General features: G+C 46.6%; 1 protein-coding gene across 1 annotated transcript in view; it reads right to left on the bottom strand.

Moving 5' to 3' along the window:
• Nucleotide 1: 1 nt before the first annotated feature.
• Nucleotides 2-22,203, bottom strand: part of RBM20 (RNA binding motif protein 20) — a 192,833-nt gene continuing 170,631 nt past the window's right edge. Inside the window, exons 10-14 of the mRNA XM_034931454.2 lie at nt 19,301-19,405; nt 17,542-18,202; nt 15,861-15,995; nt 8,296-8,417; nt 2-3,609 (exon numbers count right to left, since the gene is read on the bottom strand). Of these exons, the coding sequence (XP_034787345.1) occupies nt 3,499-3,609; nt 8,296-8,417; nt 15,861-15,995; nt 17,542-18,202; nt 19,301-19,405 (1,134 nt within the window). The 3' untranslated portion in view covers nt 2-3,498. The remainder of the gene's footprint in view (nt 3,610-8,295; nt 8,418-15,860; nt 15,996-17,541; nt 18,203-19,300; nt 19,406-22,203) is intronic.

Raw genomic sequence — 22,203 nt, 5'->3', positions numbered from 1 at the left:
ACAGCTTTCAAATTCTCTTTATTAAAAATCTTTTCTTTTCTCTTTTGTAAAAACAAACACTTTGCAGTCAGTTATACAGATCAGGAAAAGTAGTGACAATTTATAGGACACTCAACAAATTTCAATACTTTACAAGTTCAAACTTAAATTAACTTAGTGTTTTGGTTTTTCTCATAAATTCAAAAAACAAACTCTGGTCCAGTTCAAGTATAATCTAATTATCTAACAGATCACAGCCTCAGACTGTCCAAGAATGGGAAACCCTGATACTAACGGCTGCTGCTCACACCATCAGATTTTCCAAATTCTTTGGGGATACTGTCTAGATAGATGCTATTTTGGGTGTTAACAATGAAAAGAAAATTATACAGGCCTTTTGTTGTATTAACCCGGGGTAAATATGAATCTGTTGCTTAAGGGAGCAATTGCTCTTCAGCATCCTTTTTTGAGAGACACTTTGAAATGGTTGACAAAACACTGAAGAAAAGCTTTAAAAAATAAATCAATATTTACCTGGTTGCCATTAATACTGCATTGTGTGTGGCACACATAGGAATAAAAAGTGCAAATCATAGGGTCGGTGAAGGACCATGCCAATGGAATTGTATAAAAATAAATAAAAATAAATACGTATGTACACACAAGTATAGACTCTTAGATGATTTTAAACCGAAGGTTCTGATTGAAGGCAGATAGCGCCTTATCTCTCTCCCTCCCAGGGGCTCTCCCTAGCTTTCCAATATGAAGGCCAGTCTATCACAAGAGAGCCATAACACTACACGACCATCTGGATTTGCATGGAAATGCTGCTGGGGATGGGGGGTGGGGGAAGGCCGGGGTGGAGTGGAATGAGCTGGTAAAATCTTCTCCCACTTTGCTAGGGGATAAAGTGTCCAGTCTCTCTGATAATGTACAGTTCTAACCTCTGATAAAAATTGTGGGCTATTTCCAGCAAAGTTCAGCAAGAAGGCCAAAGAACTGCCCCCACAATTCCCTTCAGTAGGAAGAAAGACACACAAGATCAAAGGTTTTCTGAGAAATGGAGGAGGCATAGCTGGTGTCCAGAATGCCAGGTTCAAACCTGTGGAGTTGGCCAGGGGAACAATCTGGGCTGAGCCGTGATCTTCAGACTTTATTTGAGATACCAACTTTTCAGCAGCCCCCATATGGTCTTCTCAAAAGATAAAATTACAACAAATTTACTTTGAAGATCTTAGTTGGCCTTTATTTTTGATTCTAGAATTGGGCAACATGTCATTCTATAAAATAGAATGAGTGTTCCCATGAGCTGAGTGGAGGAGGTTGGCTTTATAGACAGAAAAGGGCTGAGGAAAGCAGACACAAAGAACAAAAACCAGACTGGTCATCTCAAAGCTGCTTTCCTTATAAAGGTTAAAACCAAGGACACTTCATCATGCTGGTTAAAACTGGCCTGTTTGGGGATTTGGCTATTCTTTCTCTCTCTCTCTCCTGATTTCCTGGAAGACAGAACTTCAACATGAGTGACTCCCTTTTGTTTTGGTCTGTTGGGCCTATTGCAGGAGCTCAGTCCAAACCAACAGCCTCCTATAAATTTTATTTAATAGCCTGATGATGAGTTCAGGTTTCTTGCTTCTTCCAACCTCTCCGCATCACATCTGTTCAAGTTGGTCTGCTTTCCCCTGGTGCTTGCCTTAACTGTTCTCTGTCACCGGCTCCCATGAGTCTGTCCCTTGCCGATGACTGCGTGCTTTCAGGTTTACACTGATCATTTTATGTTCTTCATTTGTTCCCTTTGTGTGCCTCAGTTACCTGATATAAAATGTTAGCCTTGAACTAATCTCTCTGCCCTTCCTCCATTATTAGTACAGAGGACAGAATGTACAGTATGCTCTCACATGCCATAAAAAGGAAAATGAAAAAAAACAAAACAAAACCCTACACAGTCCCTTCTCAGTCTGCCTGCCCAAGGTCAGGAACAGAAACAACAGGAACTGCCTAGGGGAGAGTGACCTGTCTTCCTTGTTTTATTTTTCCTGGGCTAAGCTATGAAGGGTGCTTTCAGGAGAGTATCTCTGCTCATGAAAACAGCTCCAGGCTCCCTTCTTAACTGCCCGAGGGCCTCTCTATGGCTGTGGCAGAGCCTCATTTCCCCCAGCACCTTTATCCCACACCCTTTCAATGGAATATCAGGCTAGAGACCCCACAGCCTGAAGGTACCCACCCTCCAGTACCAGAAAGAGCAGTGGGAACTATGACTTTTCATAACATTTTGGTATCAAAGTCTGCACATACAGTCAAACCCAGGGAGCCCTCAACTATCTGCCCAGCTGGAAAGGGTCCACCTACAGACACCCAGCAAACTGCAATGCCACTCTCTGGATCTGCAGCCTTCTCTTTCTTTAGCTTCTCCCCCAACTGGGGGGCCATTTAAAAACCATCCTACTGTGAGGTGGTTGTACCCCAGAGTGCAGGCACCAAGGCTGAATCAAGGACAGATGATGTTTCCTTGACTTAAATAAGTTCATTTAACCCCCAAGACAACTCTGTTTTCCACAGCCTGGAGCTGTGCCTCTCGAGCCAAAGCTGTGCTTTGCAGAGAGGCCAGCATTCAACCTAAGCCCACGCCAACTGCTGCTTTAGCTGGAGGAAGATGCTTCTGTTTTTATATTTAATTACAGTGAATCTGTACCAAATTCATTGTCCAGAATAGAACAAACCCTGACATCTCCTGAAATCAAGAGGAGGGGAATAAGTTTGGAGGAAACTTATCAGAGCTTCCAAAATGAAGGGCTCTTTTCATCTTCTCTAAAATTCATTTAATTTTACTTTAAGGCATAAGTCTGGCAGATTTCTAGAATAACTGAGAGGATGAAAGAGTTATTAAAAACAGGGGCTTTTCAAAAGGGTGGCCCAGTTGGAGGAAGAGGTTAATGAAGACCCTCCCAGCTCTGCCAACAGATTGTCCGTGATGTCCCCTCACCAGGACTGCAGACCTGACTCAGCTCCTCATGCAGGGGATACATGGGACACCAGGCAGAGATACTGCTATAGACTCACTGCAGGGGTTCGCCTGACCCAGGAGTTTCCATTAAACCTTTTCCTTGCCTGACTCAGCCAGGCCTGACCTGTTATATCCTACCAAGAATTTAAACACTGTGAAAATCCCTGAGAAGTTGGGTTTTGTGAAAAGGAAACGATCCTTGGCACATAAGGAGGGAGGGAGAGTAAGAACAAGAGGAAAAGAGAGAAAAACGAATTGAAAGATTGAGAGAAACAAGAGTCAGCAGGGACAGAGTTGGTGACCCTCAGTGAGCTGGACACACCTGGGTGACTTGCTCCTGGAGACATATCAGGGGCATTTCACTGAGTCTCTGGGAACAAGCCCAAGCAATGTGCCCTGCTTGGTTTTCCTTCCTCTCAGGCTTTAGTCCTGTCCCCAGAATCAGGAAGGCCCCACTTCGGCAAGCTCTCCTTTCCAACCTTGCAGCAGCAGCAGTAGCAGCAGAAGAAGAAGCATCAGAGCTTTTTCCTTTCGAAGCGTGGCACGATTCCGCTGTCCTCTGGCCTCGGGCTATCTGCCCCCTCGGTCTCCTTGAGGCCCTCCTCGGCCAGCTGGGACAAATATTTCTGTGGAAAGAAGAGGGGAAGTGGAGGAAGGGGCATGTTAGTAGGGACCTAGATGGAGAGGAGAGGAGCGGACATGCCTCAATCATCCCTCTCCTGGCATCTGTGCCCAGCTGTGGGGGTTACCCTTTTCCTGGTTCAGAGATCCCCACTGGGGCTACAGAACTTATGCTAAGTACCTCATTATGTTAGCTTGCAGGTAATACATGTCTCCTGTAGCAAATGTAGAAAGTACAGGCCGAGCGTGGTGTCTCACACCTGTAATCCCAGCATCTGGGAGGCCGAGGTGGGTGGATCACCTGAGGTCGGGAGTTGAGACCAGCCTGACCAACATGGAGAAGCCCCGTCTCTAATTAAAATACAAAAAATTAGCTGGGTGTGGTGGCACATGCCTGTAATCCCAGCTACTCGGGAGGCTGAGGCAGGAGAATCACTTGAACCCGGGAGGCGGAGGTTGCTGTGAACCGAGATCGCACCGTTGCAATCCAGCCTGGGCAACAAGAGTGAAACTCCATCTAAAAAAAAAAAAGAAAGAAAAAGAAAAAAAGAAAAGAAAAGAAAAGAAAGAGTAGAAAGTACAGCTATAATAGCAAACACTTCCAAAGCCCTTATCTAGTGTCAAGTGCTGTTCTAACTGCTTGACTTAAATAAGCTCATTTAACTCCCAAAACAACTCTGTTTTCCAGAAACAGCCCAAGCTCTAGGCAACATATCTATGCTTAAAAGGCAGAGGGAGGGAAGCTGGAAGGCAGGGTAAATGAGCGCTGGCCTATGGCAATTGTGCAAAACAGCACCACGGCCTGACATTTGAGACACTTAACAACCTGTTTCCTGTCAGGGCAGGCTAGTGGGTGGGGAGCCTTGGAGGTCTTTTGATGGATTTAAAAATGGGCCTGTCTGTTCTATCGTTGAGGGCTGCCTCTGCATGACCCCAGAACACTCACTGCTATGACTGGCCTCGGCCCAACACCATGAGGCAGGTTGGGCTGCTCTTGGGCTATCTGGAGTCAACACAGTGAGGCAGACTGGGACAGGTTTGAGGCCCCAGCTGGGGTTCTCTGACAGGGCAGCAAGGAAAAGGCAAAGAGCACTGGATTAGGAGACAGAAGGGTGCAGACCAGTACGGTGGTTAAGTGTGTGCACTTTGAAGTCATATGACCTGGGTTCAATCCTATCCCTCAGCAGGCAAGTTATCAAATATCTCTGACATCTGTGAAGGGAGGGGAATAACAGTAACAACAACATAAGGTTGCTGTGAAGTCGAAGAGAGGCAACAAAAAGCATTCAGTACAGCGTTTGACACAGAATAAACACTCAGTAATGTTGGCTTTTCTTATTAGCAGCACCAGCCATATGAGTTGGAGAAAGCCACTCCTCTTCTCCCAGCCTCAGAGGCCTAATCTGTTAAGTGGGAGGAACACTGTTGTCCTCACCCTCCCTTCTGGGATGGTGTGTGGGTCAGATGAGAGGGTGTGTGTGAGATGACCAGGTCTGCCTGCTGTCTCCATAGAAGAGACTGCAGTTGGCTTCCAGAAATGGGTGCAGCCTGACTAGGAGAAGAGCAAACGGTGGATGGCAGCAGGCGAAGCTGCTGATGGAGGGCCTGGGTTCTCCTCTGCCTTGGCTCAGGGAGGGTAAACCGTGTGCTGAGGAAGGCAAGCGAATGAGCGCCCAGTACGTGGACACATTCCGCTCCAGGGCCTGGAGCCAAGCAGGTATCTAGTTTTCCTATCGAGCGCTGACTCCACCTGTTGTTCTGAATCACTCTGGGTGGGTTCTTGCAGAGCCGTGACCAGCCGTGGGGCACAGCACAGGCTGCTCAGAGAGAACGGAGGCTCCTTCAACCTGCTCCCTGCCTTTAGGAGCAACCTCTGGTCCCCAACTCAAGGCCTCTCAGTGGTGTTAAGTTTAAAAGTTGCCTGATTTAAGTGTCAGCCATTACCTGCTGCTTGGGGTGGGGGAGGCTGTGTGGACAGAGGCATTCTGTCAAAGCCGCTGACAGAAATCCTATCTGGGAAGCCTGTGGTGGAAACTCCCAGCTCCCCAGCAGGTGCACCAGGTAAAGCTGCACTGCAGCTGGCTGGCACGAGGGGCTTAACCAATGTCTACCCCAATGCACTTGAGAACTACAAGAATGGCTCTGGCCTGCTGCGGGGAGGGGAGTCTGCCTGGGGGCGTGGCCCAGAGGCTCAGAACACAGTGCAGTCCACTGCCCTGGGAAACATACATGAATTAGAATTAGAGGCCCTGGCGAGTCTGAACTCTTCCTAACTTCCGAGGTGACCTTGAACTATGTGGCCCCCTGAAGGGCTGCACAATACTACTGCAAATGCTGGATGAGAGAAAAGGTTCTCACATCGACTATCAGAGCCTGATATAAGGATGGTTTACAATACAGACTCTCAGGCCCAGCCCTACAGAAAATGAGAAAACAAGAGTAGGGTGAGATCCAGGAAGCTGCATTTCTTTCTTTTTTTTTTTTTTTTTTTCTGAGACAGAGTTTCGCTCTGTCACCCAGGCTGGAGAGCAATGATGTGATCTCAGCTCACTGCAAGCTCCACCTCCCAGGTTCAAGCGATTCTCCTACCTCAGCCTCCTGAGTAGCTTGGATTATAGGTGCGTGCCACCACGCCTGGCTAGTTTTTGTATTTTTAGTAGAGACGGGGTTTCACACTGTTGGTCAGGCTGGTCTCGAATTCCTGACCTCGTGATCCACCCGCCTCAGTCTCCCAGAGTGCTGGGATTACAGGCGTGAGCCACTGTGCCGGGCCCAGGAAGCTGCATTTCAAAAAGATGCCAGCTGGTACAAAGAAGAAGGTTTGGGAAAACCAGGACCAGATGATTTCCAAGACCCCTTCCATCCTTACCATTCTGTAGGTTTCATCTTTTTGGGAAAAGGGATGATTATGTCTTCAAGCTAGATGACTTCCCTCAGCTGGCTTTGTGGGACCCAGTCTGACTCTCCTGCTCTGGCCAAGTCAGGCCTTTCTTGCCTTGCCCGAGGAGAGGCCTAGCCCTGGGCCACAGGTGCTGTGGCTGCCTCAGTCACAGAGAAGCTGCTCTCCGGAGGGAAATCAGAGGCTTAAATGACTTGAGTTTGGGCATAGCCTATGATAGTTCTCTGCACATGGTGACCCAGGCCATGACATTATGGGTCTCAGTTTCCAAGACAAGTATAGTAGAGTAAAAAGAGGAAAGTGATTCAGAATCAGGCGATTTGATCCTAGGCCCAATAACTCACTATCTGTGTGGACTTGGATGAATTATATAGCTTCTCTGGGTCTCAATTTTCTCAATTATTAAACAAGAAAATTGGCCTATATCTGAGTTTGTTTTTTTTTAACTAGGGGTGCACATTTGAATCTTTTGGAGAACTTTCTCAAATTACATATTCCTGCAATCTGCCTTCCACCTCCAAATTCTACTAAATATATAACTTAGTACCTGAATTTTAGAAATACTGTCCAGATGAGTCTGATTCATGTCCCTGGTTAAGAACGGCTAGATCAGTCACTTTTAAACAATTTAATGATAATAGTAATGCCTAGCCTGGGACTTGGGCACAGCCACTGTGAGGACTTCTTGAGTCAAAGCCTTATGGTTCAAATAACTAGTCTGATTCCTTGTAGTAAAAACAGGAGGTGTCTTGAGATACTTACCCCTGGCCCTCTGATATACCATGTCTTCTGTTAAGCTATCAAAACCTAGCCCATGCCAGAAGTTAATCATGAAAACCACATTCTAATATATTACATATTAATTAGGTATATATTATAGAACATATTACCATATTTCATTGATCTCAAGACACATTTTTTCACACATTAATATTTCTGAAATAAAAATTCATTTTACAGTTGATGGAGTCTCATCACTTGATTTGCAACATTTTTTTTCTAGTTGGTACCAAAAAATAGTGGTGCCTTACAAATGATGGCACCTTAGACTGGGTGAAATACGGTGTATAGAGTATTTTTTATATGTCGCCCTTTAACATACTATACCATTTACTTCATTTATTGCTTGTCACCTACATTAGAATGAAAAATCCATGAGAACAGGGATTTTTGTCCACTTTACTGTTGTTGTTCCAGTATCCCCGGTCCCTAGAATAGTGTCTGGTACCTAGCATGCCTGTGATAAGTATTTGCTGTATGGATGAACAGTTAAAAAGAACAAAACAGTGTCTTTTTTTTTTTTTTTTTATTCTAGCAAGCAGGGATACCTGCATAGGGGAACAGAAACAGAGAAAAACTGGAACATCCGAGTCTTGTGGGAAGGGGTCAGTCCCAATCACAGGCCAGAGGAACACTGGCCTAACTTGAGTTACTCACAGTATAGAGGGAGAGGTGGATATTGCCAAAGCCAACCCAAACAGGATGTTTTAGGTATTAAAGTAGAGACATGTGCTAGGAGCAACACAGGAGGTAGCCACCATGTCGAGAGCAGCCTGATGGAATCAAGTCTATGGGAAGATTAGGGGTTCTCCATGTAGTGGAAGGAGACAGACACAGAAGCAGAAAACAGCCTGGTGTGCTTGGGGAATGGCAAGTAACCTGTGGCCTGGAGTAGGCCTTGCAGGTAGGAGCTAGACTCAGAGGCAAGCAAGGCCAAGGACGCCAGACACCTGGCTCGGTTATGGAGACTGGGGAGCCCCTGGCATGCTGGGCAAGGAGAGTGGATTTTTACCTGTAAGTTCCTGTAGTGGACAGCGCTGCGGCAGTGGCTCATCTTTGCTGTCTCCTCGCTCGTGTAGAACAGCCCACACAGCTTGCAATAAAAGCCAGTCCTGGGAACCACGAACTCCACCCCTGGGAAAGGATGGGGGATAGACACGCAAGGTTAGGATGGCATGGGAGGCAGGCCCCTGTGTCCTGGCAGCCATCAGGTAGAAATGGGAGCCACGAGCTCCACCCCTCACTTGCTGTTGACCTTGGCTGGTTACTGAGCTTCTCCAAGCCTCAGTTTCCTCATTTGCAGAACAGTCACAAAGAGACTCACACCCACTTCATTCACAGGTGGTTGTGAATGTAAGGGATGGACTCGGCGGTGTGGTAAGCACTTAGCCATTCCATGGCCTGCCGCTGGCCTATTCTCCTACTATCAATCTCCTTCCAAGAACAATGAAGGTGATTTCTGACATTTCTGATATTTCACTTGTTGGATTTCATTTCTTCACACTGTACCTCTCTCTGCAGCTGCTGTGACCAGGACTCTCGAAGAATTCTCTCATTTTTGTTTGTTTATTTTAGAATTATGTTCTTTACAGAAAAAAAAGTAAATAAAAGGAAGGAAAAAATCACCCAGAGTCACTCCAATCCAAATATTTTCTTCCACATAATTAACCTATATGTAGGCCTCTTTTGCGGGGGGCATTTTAGTCATACCCTAATTACAATTCTCTGTCCTCTTTTTTTTCGTGAAATTGTATATCATTAACATTTTCCCACTTCCTCTAGTCTTTACATCCGAACCATCAATTAGCATTTCATTTGTGATTTATTAAATATAAGTCCCAGAATTCTGGGAGACCTTTTGATTCCAAGCAAAGGAAACAACTGGCACCACCGCCAGAGAGGAGTGACAATGTCACAGCCAGGGGAGTCATCCTTGAAGGGATGGTGGCTGCTCCAGCCTCCACGAAGGTGTTTTGCAGGTCACAGTTCTCCTTTTGAAGACACGGTCAGTCAGTGGAGTGGAAAGAGCCCAGCTCTGAGAGGGTCCAGGCCAGATGCTAAGAACCCATGTGACCTGGGGAGAGTCAGCTGAACTGCTCCTGGGGCTCAGTTTCCTCACCTGAGAATGGAGGTAGGAACACATGCCCTGTTTACCAGGCACCTGACTGTGCAGCGCCAGCCAAAAGGCAGGGTGTGAGGGCTGTGAGAAGCAGGACCCATCAGGGAACTAAGAAAGAGGGGTGATGCTTGGAACACCCAATCCCACTTGCAGGCTGGGGGGCAAGCCTCTCTTCTGCTGGGGCTGGGCAATGGTTTCAGGTCTGGCCATCCTGGGTAGAAGGAAGGAAGGGGCCTGGGAATGGCACAGGCAGGGGAACAGCAATTTCTTGCAGGGATGGGGACAGGCAAGGTCTCCACTCATGACAGCGCCTGCTCCAAGGCACAGCGTGACCAACTGCAAGCCCAGCTGGTTGGGTGGCTTCACTTTCCTCCTCCCACCTCCCAGGACACTGAGCTAAGTGCCTAGGAGACCCTGTCAGAAGGAAGCAGCCTAGACTTGTCATTAGAACTTTTTTTTCATTTCAAAATAGCCACTTATCAGTGTGAAGGGCAGCTCTGAGGGAGGGAGTTGGGAGGGAAGGAGGGAGCCCAGGAGGCCTGCCTGGACTAACAGTGGGGCTGTGGTCCGGGGCCTGAGGCGTCCTCCTCAGTCTGGCTTTCTCTAACTGCCACATCGCAGGCTACACGCCATGCCCTCAGCAGTGGTCCCCAGAAGTGAGGGGGCCTCACTCAGGCCCAGGTGCCCGGAGGCAGGTTGAGTGTCCTTCCCTTCCTCTCTGCAAAGGATGGAAAAGTGGCCCCAGCTTGGGCTGTGGGGGCCAGTTCTCCCCTCCACCTCACAAACAGGTCCTGGCTCCTGGCTGTTGGTGCGGGCAGAGGCGCATTCAGCAAGGTCTGCCTCCTTCCTGCGTTGTTACAAAATAGTTTTCCCTCTGCTGCTGCTCTGCAGGGAGCCGAGACCCCCGCAGTATAGGAGAGGGGCAGCTGGGAAAAAAGGAGGGCTTTGACCAGAGCCACACTCTCAGTCCCGTCCCAGCCTCTGGAGGATGAACCAGCTGGGTGGTACCAGGAAAGAAGCCCTGGGGTTTTTATTAAGCCCCCTGTTGAGTCCTCTGAGTCCCTGTCCTGGGACCCCCAGAAGGCGTACAGATGCCCTAGGAGCTACCACAGACCCTGAAGCAGGGATTGAGCTGGTAGCCAAAGCCCCCAGCAATGTAGCTAGAGCTATCTTCTGTCAGTTCTGGAACCAATTTCACTTGAACAAAGACTTCTACTGTCAAAAAAGCAAAAAAAAAAAAAAAAAACCAAAAAACAAACAAACAAAAAAAACCTTGGAAGCCACAGTGTCATGGAGAGAAAATAGAATGTAGAGGCAAACCCAACTCTTTTACTTATGCTGTGTGACCTCAGGCACACTGTTTACCCTCTCTGAGATTAGTTTCCTCATCTGTGAAATAGGAATAATAGTGCTGTAAGTGATGTTTAGGGGAAGCACCTATCATTTTGCCTGTTGCTCAAAAATACTGGTTTGGAGACATGTGTTAAATATTTCATCACAGAAGCTGTTAATAACTGCCTAAATGTTGGCTTTCTCACTTGAACCCCAACCTCTCCCCAAGGCCACCTGGGGAACCCGGCTCCACAGTTTGGTGGCAACTTTCTTCCCTGGCCCCTGCTCTGCAAGTTCAGGCAGTACCAGGCAGCTATCAGGCAGCACTAGGGGAAGAGAAGCCTGGAGGAGGAGAAACCCCAAGAGCTGGTAACTTGTCCCAGAATAAATGGGGGTTGCTGCAGACACCACATATCCCATGGCACAACTCAGGACACTTCTGGAATGTGACGGGGACATGAAGAGGCAGCATCAAGACATATTGCCCCGGCCGTGATGTGTTCTGGAGCCACTCAGTCCTCCATTTTCCAGCCTCTACTAGGATCACTAAAGCTGCATTTGGCTTCTAATAACAGCTCATGGCACGGGTAATTATAACTCTGTCATCCTAGTAAAGCTGGGACGGATAGAGGAGGGAGCTTGCACTTTGCAGGCGATGCTGTTTGTTTCTACTGAGAGCAAGCCTTGGCAGGCTCGCGCTGGCCAGGGTCATGCAGAGCTGGCCTGGATCTCAAGTGCAGAGTGCAGTGTACTTCCCCAGCCATGCCCACCCCCAGTCCCCGAGCAACGCGACTGGCCTCCCTTTCCTCCCAACTGGGAGCCCAGTCCTTGACATCCCTTATTTCAGCTCTATGCTTTCCATGGGACAAAGCCAAAAAATTGTCTCTCACCTCCCTAGAAGTCTCCATGCCAGTAGTGACCAGTCCTGGAGGCTAAAGGGTTATGCAGCCCCGGTGAGAGGAGCCTTAATAGGTCTTAAATATTTCATGAGTGAATAATAATAATAGACAACCCTTATTAAGTACCTCCCACTGGAAGCCACTAAGACCTTACCAGTATTTGTTCACTTAATCCTCAAAGTAACTCTGCGTAGTAGCCTCCTATTACTATGGCTGATTCACAGATGAAGAAATCCAAGCAGAGGTTAAATAAGTTGCTCTTTGTCATCCAGCCAGTAAGTAGTAGACAGGGGATTTAAACTCAGGGAATCAGATTCCACAGACTGTGTTCACAGTTTCTGCACAAATGTTGCCTTTCCTACACTGTGTTGCTGCCTGAACTGGAAGAACCTGGAGAACAGAGTGATCTGAGATCGGAAATCCTGAGTGTTTTTTTTGTTTCTTTTCCTTTTTTTCTGAGACAGGATCTCACTCACTCTGCTGCCCAGGCTGGAGTGCAGTGGCACAATAATGGCTCACTGCAGCCTGGATCTCCTCCCAGGTTCAAGCAATCCTCCTCCCTCAGCCTCCCAAGTAGCTGGGACTGCAGATTTACACCACTACTCCTGGCTAGTTTTATTTTATTTTATTTTTTTGTAGAGACAGGGTCTCCCTATGTTGCCCAGGCTGAGAAATCCTGAGTTCTAACCTGCATTTGCTATGTCATCCTGGGTAAGTCTCTGGACTTCAGTTTCCTCACCTGTCAAATGCAGAACCTCATACCATACTCTTCCTTCAGGGACCAATGAGATAATGAATCTCAAAGCTAACTGAAGACTATTAACAAGTACAATCTGTAAAGGCCCCGAACTGAAAACAACCCAAATATTTGTCAACAGATGAATAAACAGAATGTGATGTATCCATATATGCAACGCAATACTCCTCAACAATAAAAAGAAACAGACTGGCCGGGCACAGTGGCTCACACCTGTAATCCTAGCACTTTGGGAGGCTGAGGCAGGTGGATCACCTGAGGTCAGGAGTTCAAGACCCCAACAGTTCAAGGCCAACATGGTGGAAACTTATCTCTACTAAAAAAGACAAAAAACTAGCCAGGCGTGGTGGCAGGTGCCTGTAATCCCAGCTACTCTGGAGGCTGAGGCAGGAGAATCACTTGAACCCAGGAGGTGGAGGTTGCAGTGAGCCAAGATCATGCCACTATACTCCCGCCTGGGTAACGAGAGAAAAACTTTGTCTCAAAAAAAAAAAAAAAAGAAGAAGAAAGAAACAGACTACTGATCCACCCAAAAGTACAGATGAATCTCAATGATGTTGAGCAAAAGAAGCCAAACTAGCACATACGATATGATTCCCTTTATATAAAACTCTAGAAAATGCAAACTAATACTTAGTGACAGAAAGGAGATCCTTTACCTGGGGGTTGCACTGTGGGGAGAGAGGGGTTACATAGGAGACAGGAAATTTAGGATATGATGAACATTGTTCCCAGTCTTGATTGTGGTGATGGTCTCACAGGTATATTTATAGGTCAAAACTGATCAAACTATGCACTTGATATGCACTTACTGTATATCCATTATAACTCAATAGAGCCAATTTTAAAAAGGTGAGATACTATTTTCTTCCTAACTGGTTAGGAAAGATTAAAAACTGATAAAATCCAATGGGAGGTGGATATTGGGAACTCTCACTCAAGGTCACAGGGAAAACTGATACCATCTTTTTGGAGTGCAATTTAGTAGCAATTATGAAAATTTAAAATGCAAATACATACCACCCTACAACCCCCTGGCTAGGACGCTCTCCCACAGGAACACTGGCATACACATACCACTGAACAAGCACATCTGAAAGGCAGCAGAGAACAGAAGCTAAGAACATGGCTCTAGAGTCAGATGACTGGGATTTGAACCTGACTCTGGTTTTTGCCAGTTATTAGCTGTGTGACTCTGCATTTCAGATTTTTTATCTGTTAAATAAGGATAAAAACAGCACCTACCTCATAGGTGTTTTGAGAGGGTTAAATGTGATAATACATACAGATCCCTAGGGATGGTGCCTGCATGGGGAATGTTAACAATAAAAGCTTAGCTATTAAAATGGGAAAAAGAGCAGACAGCCTAACTGTTCACCAGCAGAGGAAAGATCAGTCATTTATAGCATAGCTTTTACGATGGAATATTTGCAGTGGTTAAAAAGAATGTGTTCTCTATGTACTGACATGAAGAAATGTCTAAGACCTGCTACTAAGTGAACTTGCAGAACATTATGTGTGTAGTGTGATCCTATTTTTGTGAGAGAAAAACTGGGCATGACAGTGGTAGGCTACCTCTGGAGACTGGGGAGAGACTGGAGGGAAGAGATCAATCAGACCTTTAATATTGACTTGATATGGTTCTTATTTTTTGAATTTGTTACATAATCTTTCACACTTTCTATAATGAAAAACAGCAGTAAAACACAAATTACAAGGTAGCAGAATTTATTCTTAATTTTTGCTAGTATCAATTAGGTTCCAAGTTCTTGGATGACAAGAGACTTGTGTTATATTTCTTGGTTACCCCAGAGTGTCTAGCACAGTACCATGTTATCCAGTAAGTATTTGCTGACTGACTGAATGCATGAAGGAGCCCTCTCTTCTCCTGCAGGGTGGCCTTTGCAACTGCTTTCTAGAGCTAAAATACCCAGGGTCATCTCAGTTTATTCTAAGGTTAGTATTTCTTTATCCTTCTTTCTTATGTTTTTGTCTTGGGAGATGCTGTGCAGTAAATTTATCCCTTAAAAAAAAAAGGAAGTTTGCTCTCCAGATCTGACTATAAAAATGGTACACCTGGAGGAAAGAAATAGTAAGAGATTTTTTTAAAGGAGAAGGGAAAAAAAGAGCAAGTTGGATGGAAAGGACGAGCCTCCACACTGACCAGCCCCTCCCTGCATGATCAGACACGTGGTCATCAGGCATCAGATGACCCGTGCTTCTTATGCTTCCTTGTGACACTTTCCCAGGTGACACTTTCCTGAGCTCTCCTTCTGAGCAGCTGCTACTACTACTTTATCTAATTCCGACCTTTCAGAGCTAATGCGAGGGGACTCAAAGATGATGTAGGCTGGAGTTGCTGGGTTAGTGGTTGTGTCAGAATCTCCCAGGGAACTTTCTTAAAGTGGCTTCACTCCCTACCCTGAGACTCTGCTTAACTCTTCTCTTTGAAAAGGGATTCATTCCTAGGTGATTCCATCAGTAAACTCCCTCCCCACTTCATTCCCAACACTTCCACCATTGAAAAAATCACTGTCTAAATTACAGTGAGGAAACTAAGGCTCAAGAAGGGGTATGACTTACCTGAGGGCACACAGTCACCCATAAGTAGGAAGAACAGAAACCCAGGTCTCCCTGTTCAATACCCTTTCTATGAACTAGGGGTAGTCTGCCCCAAACACATTCTATTCAGCATCATTGCCTCAGAAAAGTTGGTCCTTTAAAGAGAAACAAATATGTAGCATTGTTCTGGGAAGGACTGGAGCAATGAACAATAGCAGACGAAGTTCATTTTTGTTGACTTTATGGAGGCTGCTGGGCATCTGCTTTCCTGCCTGAATAAAGTCTAGGCTTAAAGACTCCATGTCATCAAGAATAAAGCATTCCCTGACAGGAAAAACAGGACTTCTTAGCTCTGGGTCCCAGGGCACTGTTATTCAAGGCTGTTTTCACGGAGTATCTGGTCTATTATGGGAGACTGAAATTGCAAGAAAGTTTACAGCCGCCCCTTGCAAATCTAGGTTATTGCATCATACACTTAAAATAACGATAGGCCAGCCAGGTGAAGTGGCTCACACCTGTAATCCCAGCACTTTGGGAAGCTGAGGCAGGAGGATCACTTAAGCCCAGGAGTTGAAGACCAGCCTGGGCCACATATGGAGACCCCATCTCTACAAAAATAAATAAATAAATAAATAAAATTAGCTGGGCCTGGTGGTGTGCACCTGTGGTCCAAGCTTCTCAGGAGGCTGAGGTGGGAGGATCACTTGGGCCCAGGAATTTGAGGCTGCAGTGAGCTGAGATCATGCCACTGCACTGCAGCCTGGGTGACAGAGCGAGACCTTGTCTCAAAAGAACAAAAAACGGTGTCAACAACAAAATGACAAAAAGCTCTCTCAAGCTCTTGAGGTTGCTATGGAACTGTTATTTCCTAGACCTGAATTTCAGGAAAGACTGTGTGTTTTGCTTACCTAGAGGAATGCTAAGTTCACTGAACACATCCTCTGGTTCCCAAGAGGGCAAAGAAAGGGGCTGTTTCAGTTCCACTTCAGTGTACTCTGGTGACCTCACCTCCAGAGATTTCATTTCCACGTACCTGGAGTTTTCTGCAAAACATGAACCAAGGCAAAAAAAAAAAAAAAAAAAAAAAAAAAAAGAAATACAACATGCCTCAAAGAGTCCCTGAAATTCTATCCCTGCATAGTATGATTGGGAATTGTTCTTTGGACTGCTTAATCACATAAGGCTGGGGCAATGGTTGCTAATTAGAACCAAAGCACTGTCATTAGGAGCTTTTTCCACTGCCAAAAGAATGCCACACACAATAAAACTTGGCAAATCTTTGCATTTGGCCCAGGGGGATGGGCTGCTGATGCCTTCAGTTGAGAAGATCCACCCCCCACCCCCCATGCCTCCCATCTCAGTATCATTCCATCTCTGCAGGCAGAGGAATTACTGACGGGCAAAAATTGTGCTGACGTCCACCGAGGCTAGCAAAACAGGCAATGCCATTCTCTCCCCAAGCTTGTCAAGCTGTTATTAACTATGAACCCCAAACACTGGGTCAGTTAATGAGCCTCTAACACTGGCACATGTTGAGACCTATACCGCAAAATAAAAGGGGCTTGATTGGAGTGAGGTGAAGATTTCACTCCTCCTTTATTCTTGCCTTCTCTAGACAGAGCCTGGGCCTCAGGGTTTCTCTAGCAACAAGAAGGCATTTCACGGCGGGGTTTCCATGGAAACTCAGATCCATGCAGGTAAAAAACAGCTCAGGTCAGCTTGACATGGAAAAAATCCCAAGCCTCCCAGTTACCTAACAGCTCATGCCACCCACAGGGCCCTGGGATGAAATGTTCATTTTTAAGCCTTTCCTCTGTATTTTCTGCCCCTGACTCTCACTTCAACCTCTGGTGTGCTACAGGCTTTCTGTAAAGCAAATCCCTAATTATTTTCACAGTGAGAATCTTAAAGGCTACTCTCACTCCCTCCCCCCAAACCCCCTGATGGATCTTAAGTTCCACTTGGCAGAGAAGACGGGGCTTAGCCTATTTTAAACTCTCTCTTTCATGATGTCACAGTGCCGGGCATAGGCACAAAACGTCACCTCCAATGGAGTGAGAGAATATCCTGCGACAAGTCTTGTATCACCGTCAGACCCTAGCAAAAAATGGGTCTGAGGTAGTAAGAAAGGGAACAGCTGTACCCTTTAAGGATCCTCTGTTCCTTCCCCTTCCACTCCTTTCTTGTATCCCCTACTCTTGCCCCCATCACAGAAATAACAGCCTGGGTGGCCCTCTGCTGTGCAGGCACGAGGCTCCTCCTGATCTCCTTTTGCTGATAACCCAGTCTAATTTTAGTTATCCAAGTCCATCTGGGCTCCTGTAAATGCAGAGAAGTCTGCCCTGAGTTTGCTTCTCAGAAAACATGCAGCCTCCTATCTAACTTCCTTTACACCACTTGCCTAAAATCGCTAACAGTTTAGCCAGGCTTTTAGAGGCTTGCCTTTGTTGCTAAATCACTCTCTGCACCCACTTTAATGCTAGTTAAAACCTTACTTATGTTCATTCCAGCCTGCACATGCTCATACTTTATCAGGTGAGCAGGAGTCCCATCAACCCGACCACCCGTGAGGAAAGCGGAGGTAGTTACCCGGGGTCAACACTTCTTGGCAAGCTTGGTTTTGGAGATCGGTTTCGATGGGGGGGCTGGCTTTCTCCTCCAGGGGGCTGCCTTCACAAGCCCCATCTTCGGGGGTCCCCCTGGTCTTGCAGTCATCGACAAATGGGCTTGGCTGCCGGGCCCTCTCCTCTGCTGGCTTAGGGGAAGACATTTGCTGGACTGTAGGGGCTGGATGAACATCTGAGCTCTCCACTCCCTTTGCCTCCTTCTCGTAGCAATCTGAATCCTCCAGGGAGAGGCCTGTCTCACTTTCAGCTGGCTTCTGCTCAGCATCCAGATTTAGGCCAGGCATTTCCACGTCCATGTCACTGGGACAGCTTGTGGAAGCAGAGGGCAGTTCTCTGGGTGACTTGAGGCTGATTTCTGCAGCCCCATTCCCTACGGCCTTGACTCCTTCCTTGGGGAAATCCTGGGCCAGGTCTAAGTCTAAGGTGGTTGTCACACACAGACATGTTTCTGGGCAAATTTTGTCTTTCTGGTCAATGGGCACAATTTCTTCCAGCTCTGGGATGTCTGGTTCCATGATAAAATCTTCTTCTTCCCCAACCTCGTCCACTGTCACCAGCTCCTCCATGTTAGTGGGATACCAGCTCTCCCCCTCTGCCTCACTTTCACTCTCCCAATCTTGTTCCTGTACAAAAATGCAGAATGGAGGTCAGAGGGTGGTTGAGAGCATTCAACTGGAAGGCACAAGACTTGGCCATAAGGACCACTCAAATCAGGAAGAATCTGAGCATTCTTACCTCTACCTGGTACAATTACTGTGAACCACTCAAGTCCCACAGCACCAACTCATCTTTAGGGTGATGCTCAAGGTTTGGAATAGGCCCTTAATGCTTAATCCACCATATTTAAAGTGACACAAAGAATTTCAAGCCCCAGTAGATAATAGGTGCTCAATATACAGTTTTTGAATGCATGAATAATGAAGTTATAAACTCTAAATACTTACTGGAGCATCTTTCTTGCATCTGGGTCATCACTAAATGTAACTCCAGCAAAGCCCCTCACAAAATTCCCCCCAAGCACCCTCTCCCAGCAGGGGTACATACACTCCCACAGCCAAAGCTTCTACTAGGCACCTTCTAGAACTTTCCCCTTGGCATCTGCGGCAGCCCATGGACTCCCAGCTCCACAGACAGATTTAGGAGATCAGCTTCCCTGCCAGCGATACTCATTTCTCCTGCCTCTCCTGACTGGAAAGGCACGAAGATGGCCCTGTTCCAAGGATATTTCTTTTTGTTGTGGCAGCTCCAGCCCAGGAGAACTGTAACTGGATTTTTTCATTTTAATTAAGTAAAACAATCTATACAAGCACAGTAGATGGCTTGTTAATCCTAGGGTCTGGGCCTGCTGAAGTCAGGGCCCCAGCTTGAGTGCCCAAAGCAGCTTCTCGCCCCATCCCCGCCAAGGGACTTGTCTATTTTGGGAGCCTGGCTCTGAAGCCTGAGTCTTTTTTTGGGCACATGTTTTCTCGTAGGAACACAGCCAAATTGCTGGAGAGTGAGCAGAGCCCAGACATGTGGGTAAAGATCGCTTCAATAAAAACTGTCCGAAGATTCCAGGCACAGCCACTCCTCCAAAGTAGCGCTAGGAGGACTGGTTCATTCATGGAACTAATGGTGGGGTCTCAGCCATATTCCATCCAGCAGGACATCACCAGGCAAAAGGGGGACTCCTGTGACTCAGTCCCTCATGGCAGAAGTGCAGAATCCGAAACAAACTTTACCTTCTTTGTCCTTGTGTTTTCCGGATCAGAGAACTCTGCTTCTTTCTCCTGTCTGCCCACTGATTGAGGGCTTTCTTCCATGCCCTCCTGTTCCTCTTTTCCAGCCTTACCAAAGGAAGAACAGAGCAAACCAAATCAACAGTGAGCAGTGACAGGGAGAAGAAAAAAAGAATGATACTGAATGCAGGTCCCAGCTCTCAGATAGGTTTCACATACAGCATTTCCTTTATCCTCCCAGAATCCCTCGGAGGCAGCTGCTATCAGCATCTTCATTTTATAGATTAGAAAACTGAGGTTCAGAGAGGTTAAGTAATTTGCTCACAGTCACACAGACAAATGGAGGCAGAGAAATGTCTTGAAGCCTGACCCGATGTCTTTAGGGGGCAGAAATACCTGGCAAACTGGGTATTTTTTGCAGAGTAGAAGCAACAAAACTTGAACTGACTTGGGCCGGCCAAGACCCCGGGGTTAACCATCACGGTGACATTTCCCCAACAGAGTCATCTTGGCTATGAAAAAAATCATTCAGGACACTTATAGGTAGAAAGGGCACAGTCAGAGTGCCCTCACACCTTTCTGTTGCCCTCTGTCCTTGAGTGATAGCCCAAACTAACACTCCCTTTCCTCCTTCCTTGTATTCCCTTCCCCCAAATCAGGACCCTCACAGTAGTGCGCATGTCTGTGAAACTGAACAATTGAAAGCAGGTGTTTGGTTTGAGAATTAGGGCCTCTACCCAACCTTTAAGACAAGGGTCAGCAAACTATAGTCTGCAGGCCAAATCTGACCTACAGCCTGTTTTTGTACAGCTTGTGAGCTAAGAATGAATTTTACATGTTTACATAATTACATTTTAAGTGATTATAGAAGTGCCTACATAAAATCCTCAATTTTGCCCCTTGGCCCACATAGGCTAAAATATTTACTATCTAGTCCTAGAAAACTTTGCCAACCCCCACATTAGAAGTTTCTGGGGGATATTCTCCCATGACTTAAACTTTGGCCACCAAATCAATGACTACTCCTGGGCTTTCTGAGGGCCAAGCTGCAGTTCTAGGACATTCTTGGCTGAGGTTGGTTCTAAGTAAACCACTCTAGTTCTGATTTCTTACAATCAGACACACCCCCTTGAGCTGACTAGGAGCCAGCTGGAGCAGAACTCAGGGCTGACTGGTTTCACCAGTTATTACTGGACAGGGATACATGGTTCAAATCCTAAAGTCCTTTGTTTCCAGTGTTTGCTGTGGAAGATTCCACTGAAAGCTTTGCTGAAGTCTACTGCACTAGCCTGAGTGTAAAGCAACTACAAATACCTTTTTAGCTATTATAGCTTCTACCAACAGGTGACTTTATTTTTATCTCCCTGAATCACCTATCCATGGCCCTCTCTTGTCAAAATGAATAATCCTTACCCTTCCCAAGCAGTTCCTGCAGCCACACTCCCAGATCAACACAGTAAAGGGACCCCCTTCAGTTCAAGTTGGGAGAGGCAGGGACAGTCTTGCTAGCCGGGCTGAAAGCCCTCCACCAAGCAGACCCCTGCTCTTCCACCCTGCAGGCAAAGGAAACAACCTTTCAGAGCTTCCCTTTGCTGTGGGATCACTTCCAGGAGACAGCAGCAGCTTAAGTGGAACAGATGGGTGCAACGGGTGCCCCCAGCTGCCCACAGCAGCTCACAGACTGAGACTGAAACGCCAACTGTTGCAAGCAGGGCTCTGCCACCACAGGGCCCGGGCTACCGAACCACTTCGAAACTGGTCTCCCACTTCTGCTCTGTACCTTCCCCCAAAATCTATTCTTCCCAAGGCAATCAAGAATGATCATTCCAAAACGCAAAAATGATCACATCCTCACCATATTGTCGTTTTTTTTGTTGTTGTTTTTTTTTTTTGAGATGGAGTTTTGCTCTTGTTGCCCAGGCTGGAGTGCAATGGCATGATCTCGGCTCACCGCAATCTCCGCCTCCTGGGTTCAAGCAATTCTGCTGCCTCAGCCTCCCAAGTAACTGGGATTACAGGTGCCTGCCACCACACCTGGCTAATTTTTTTTTTTTTGTATTTTTAGTAGAGACAGGGTTTCACCATGTTGGCCAGGCTGGTCTCGAACTCCTGACCTCAAGCGATCTGCCTGCCTCAGCCTCCCAAAGTGCTGGAATTACAGGCGTGAGCCACTGTGTCCAGCCTCCTCACTGTATTTTCTTGCTTAAATACTTCATTTGCTTCCCCTGGTAGTTAAGATAAAGGCAAAAATCTTCAACCTGCCTACAAGGCCCTGCATAGTGTAGGCCCTGTTGACAAGTCAGCCTCACCTCCTGTTACTCTAATGCCAGCTCTCTGCTACGGCAACACTGGAGCCCTGGAGCTGCTGGAGGCCCTTGTGCACGCTGCTTCCTCTGTCTTTTCACTTCCTTTTCACCCAGTCAATACTCACCGTGCCTCCAAATCTCAATAGGCACAGCCTAACCCTGAGAAGGCTCAGATTTATCGCAGGCACTCACAGCATTGCGTACCTTCATCTCCTTCTTAGCACTTAATACTCAAGCTCTTCTGTTCATTTAAGGAATCACTGGATTAGCATTTCTCTCACTAGACTATGAGCTCCACGAGCCCAGGGGTCATTTCAGTGTCACTAACTATAGTCCCAATGCCGGGTGCTCCACAAATATTGGTCAATAAAAGAATGAAATTGGTAGAAGGGGGTGGGGTGAATAACAAGTTCTCACCTGTCTTCCCGCATGGTTGGGTCTTGTCTAGGCTCTGAAGCATAAGGGTTTTAAAAATCTTCACCTCTTATGGATTGGTTATACCAGGGGTTACACTCTGGGGCTTCTAGATGGCATCTGGCCCACAGGTATGTTTTGGTTTATACTAGACACTTGTCTTGCTCTAAGAAAAGGGAGATTTGA

Source organism: Pan paniscus, chromosome 8 (genome assembly GCF_029289425.2).
Source record: "Pan paniscus chromosome 8, NHGRI_mPanPan1-v2.0_pri, whole genome shotgun sequence".
Taxonomy (NCBI): Eukaryota; Metazoa; Chordata; class Mammalia; order Primates; family Hominidae; genus Pan; species Pan paniscus.
This window is presented reverse-complemented; position numbering and strand designations above follow the sequence as displayed.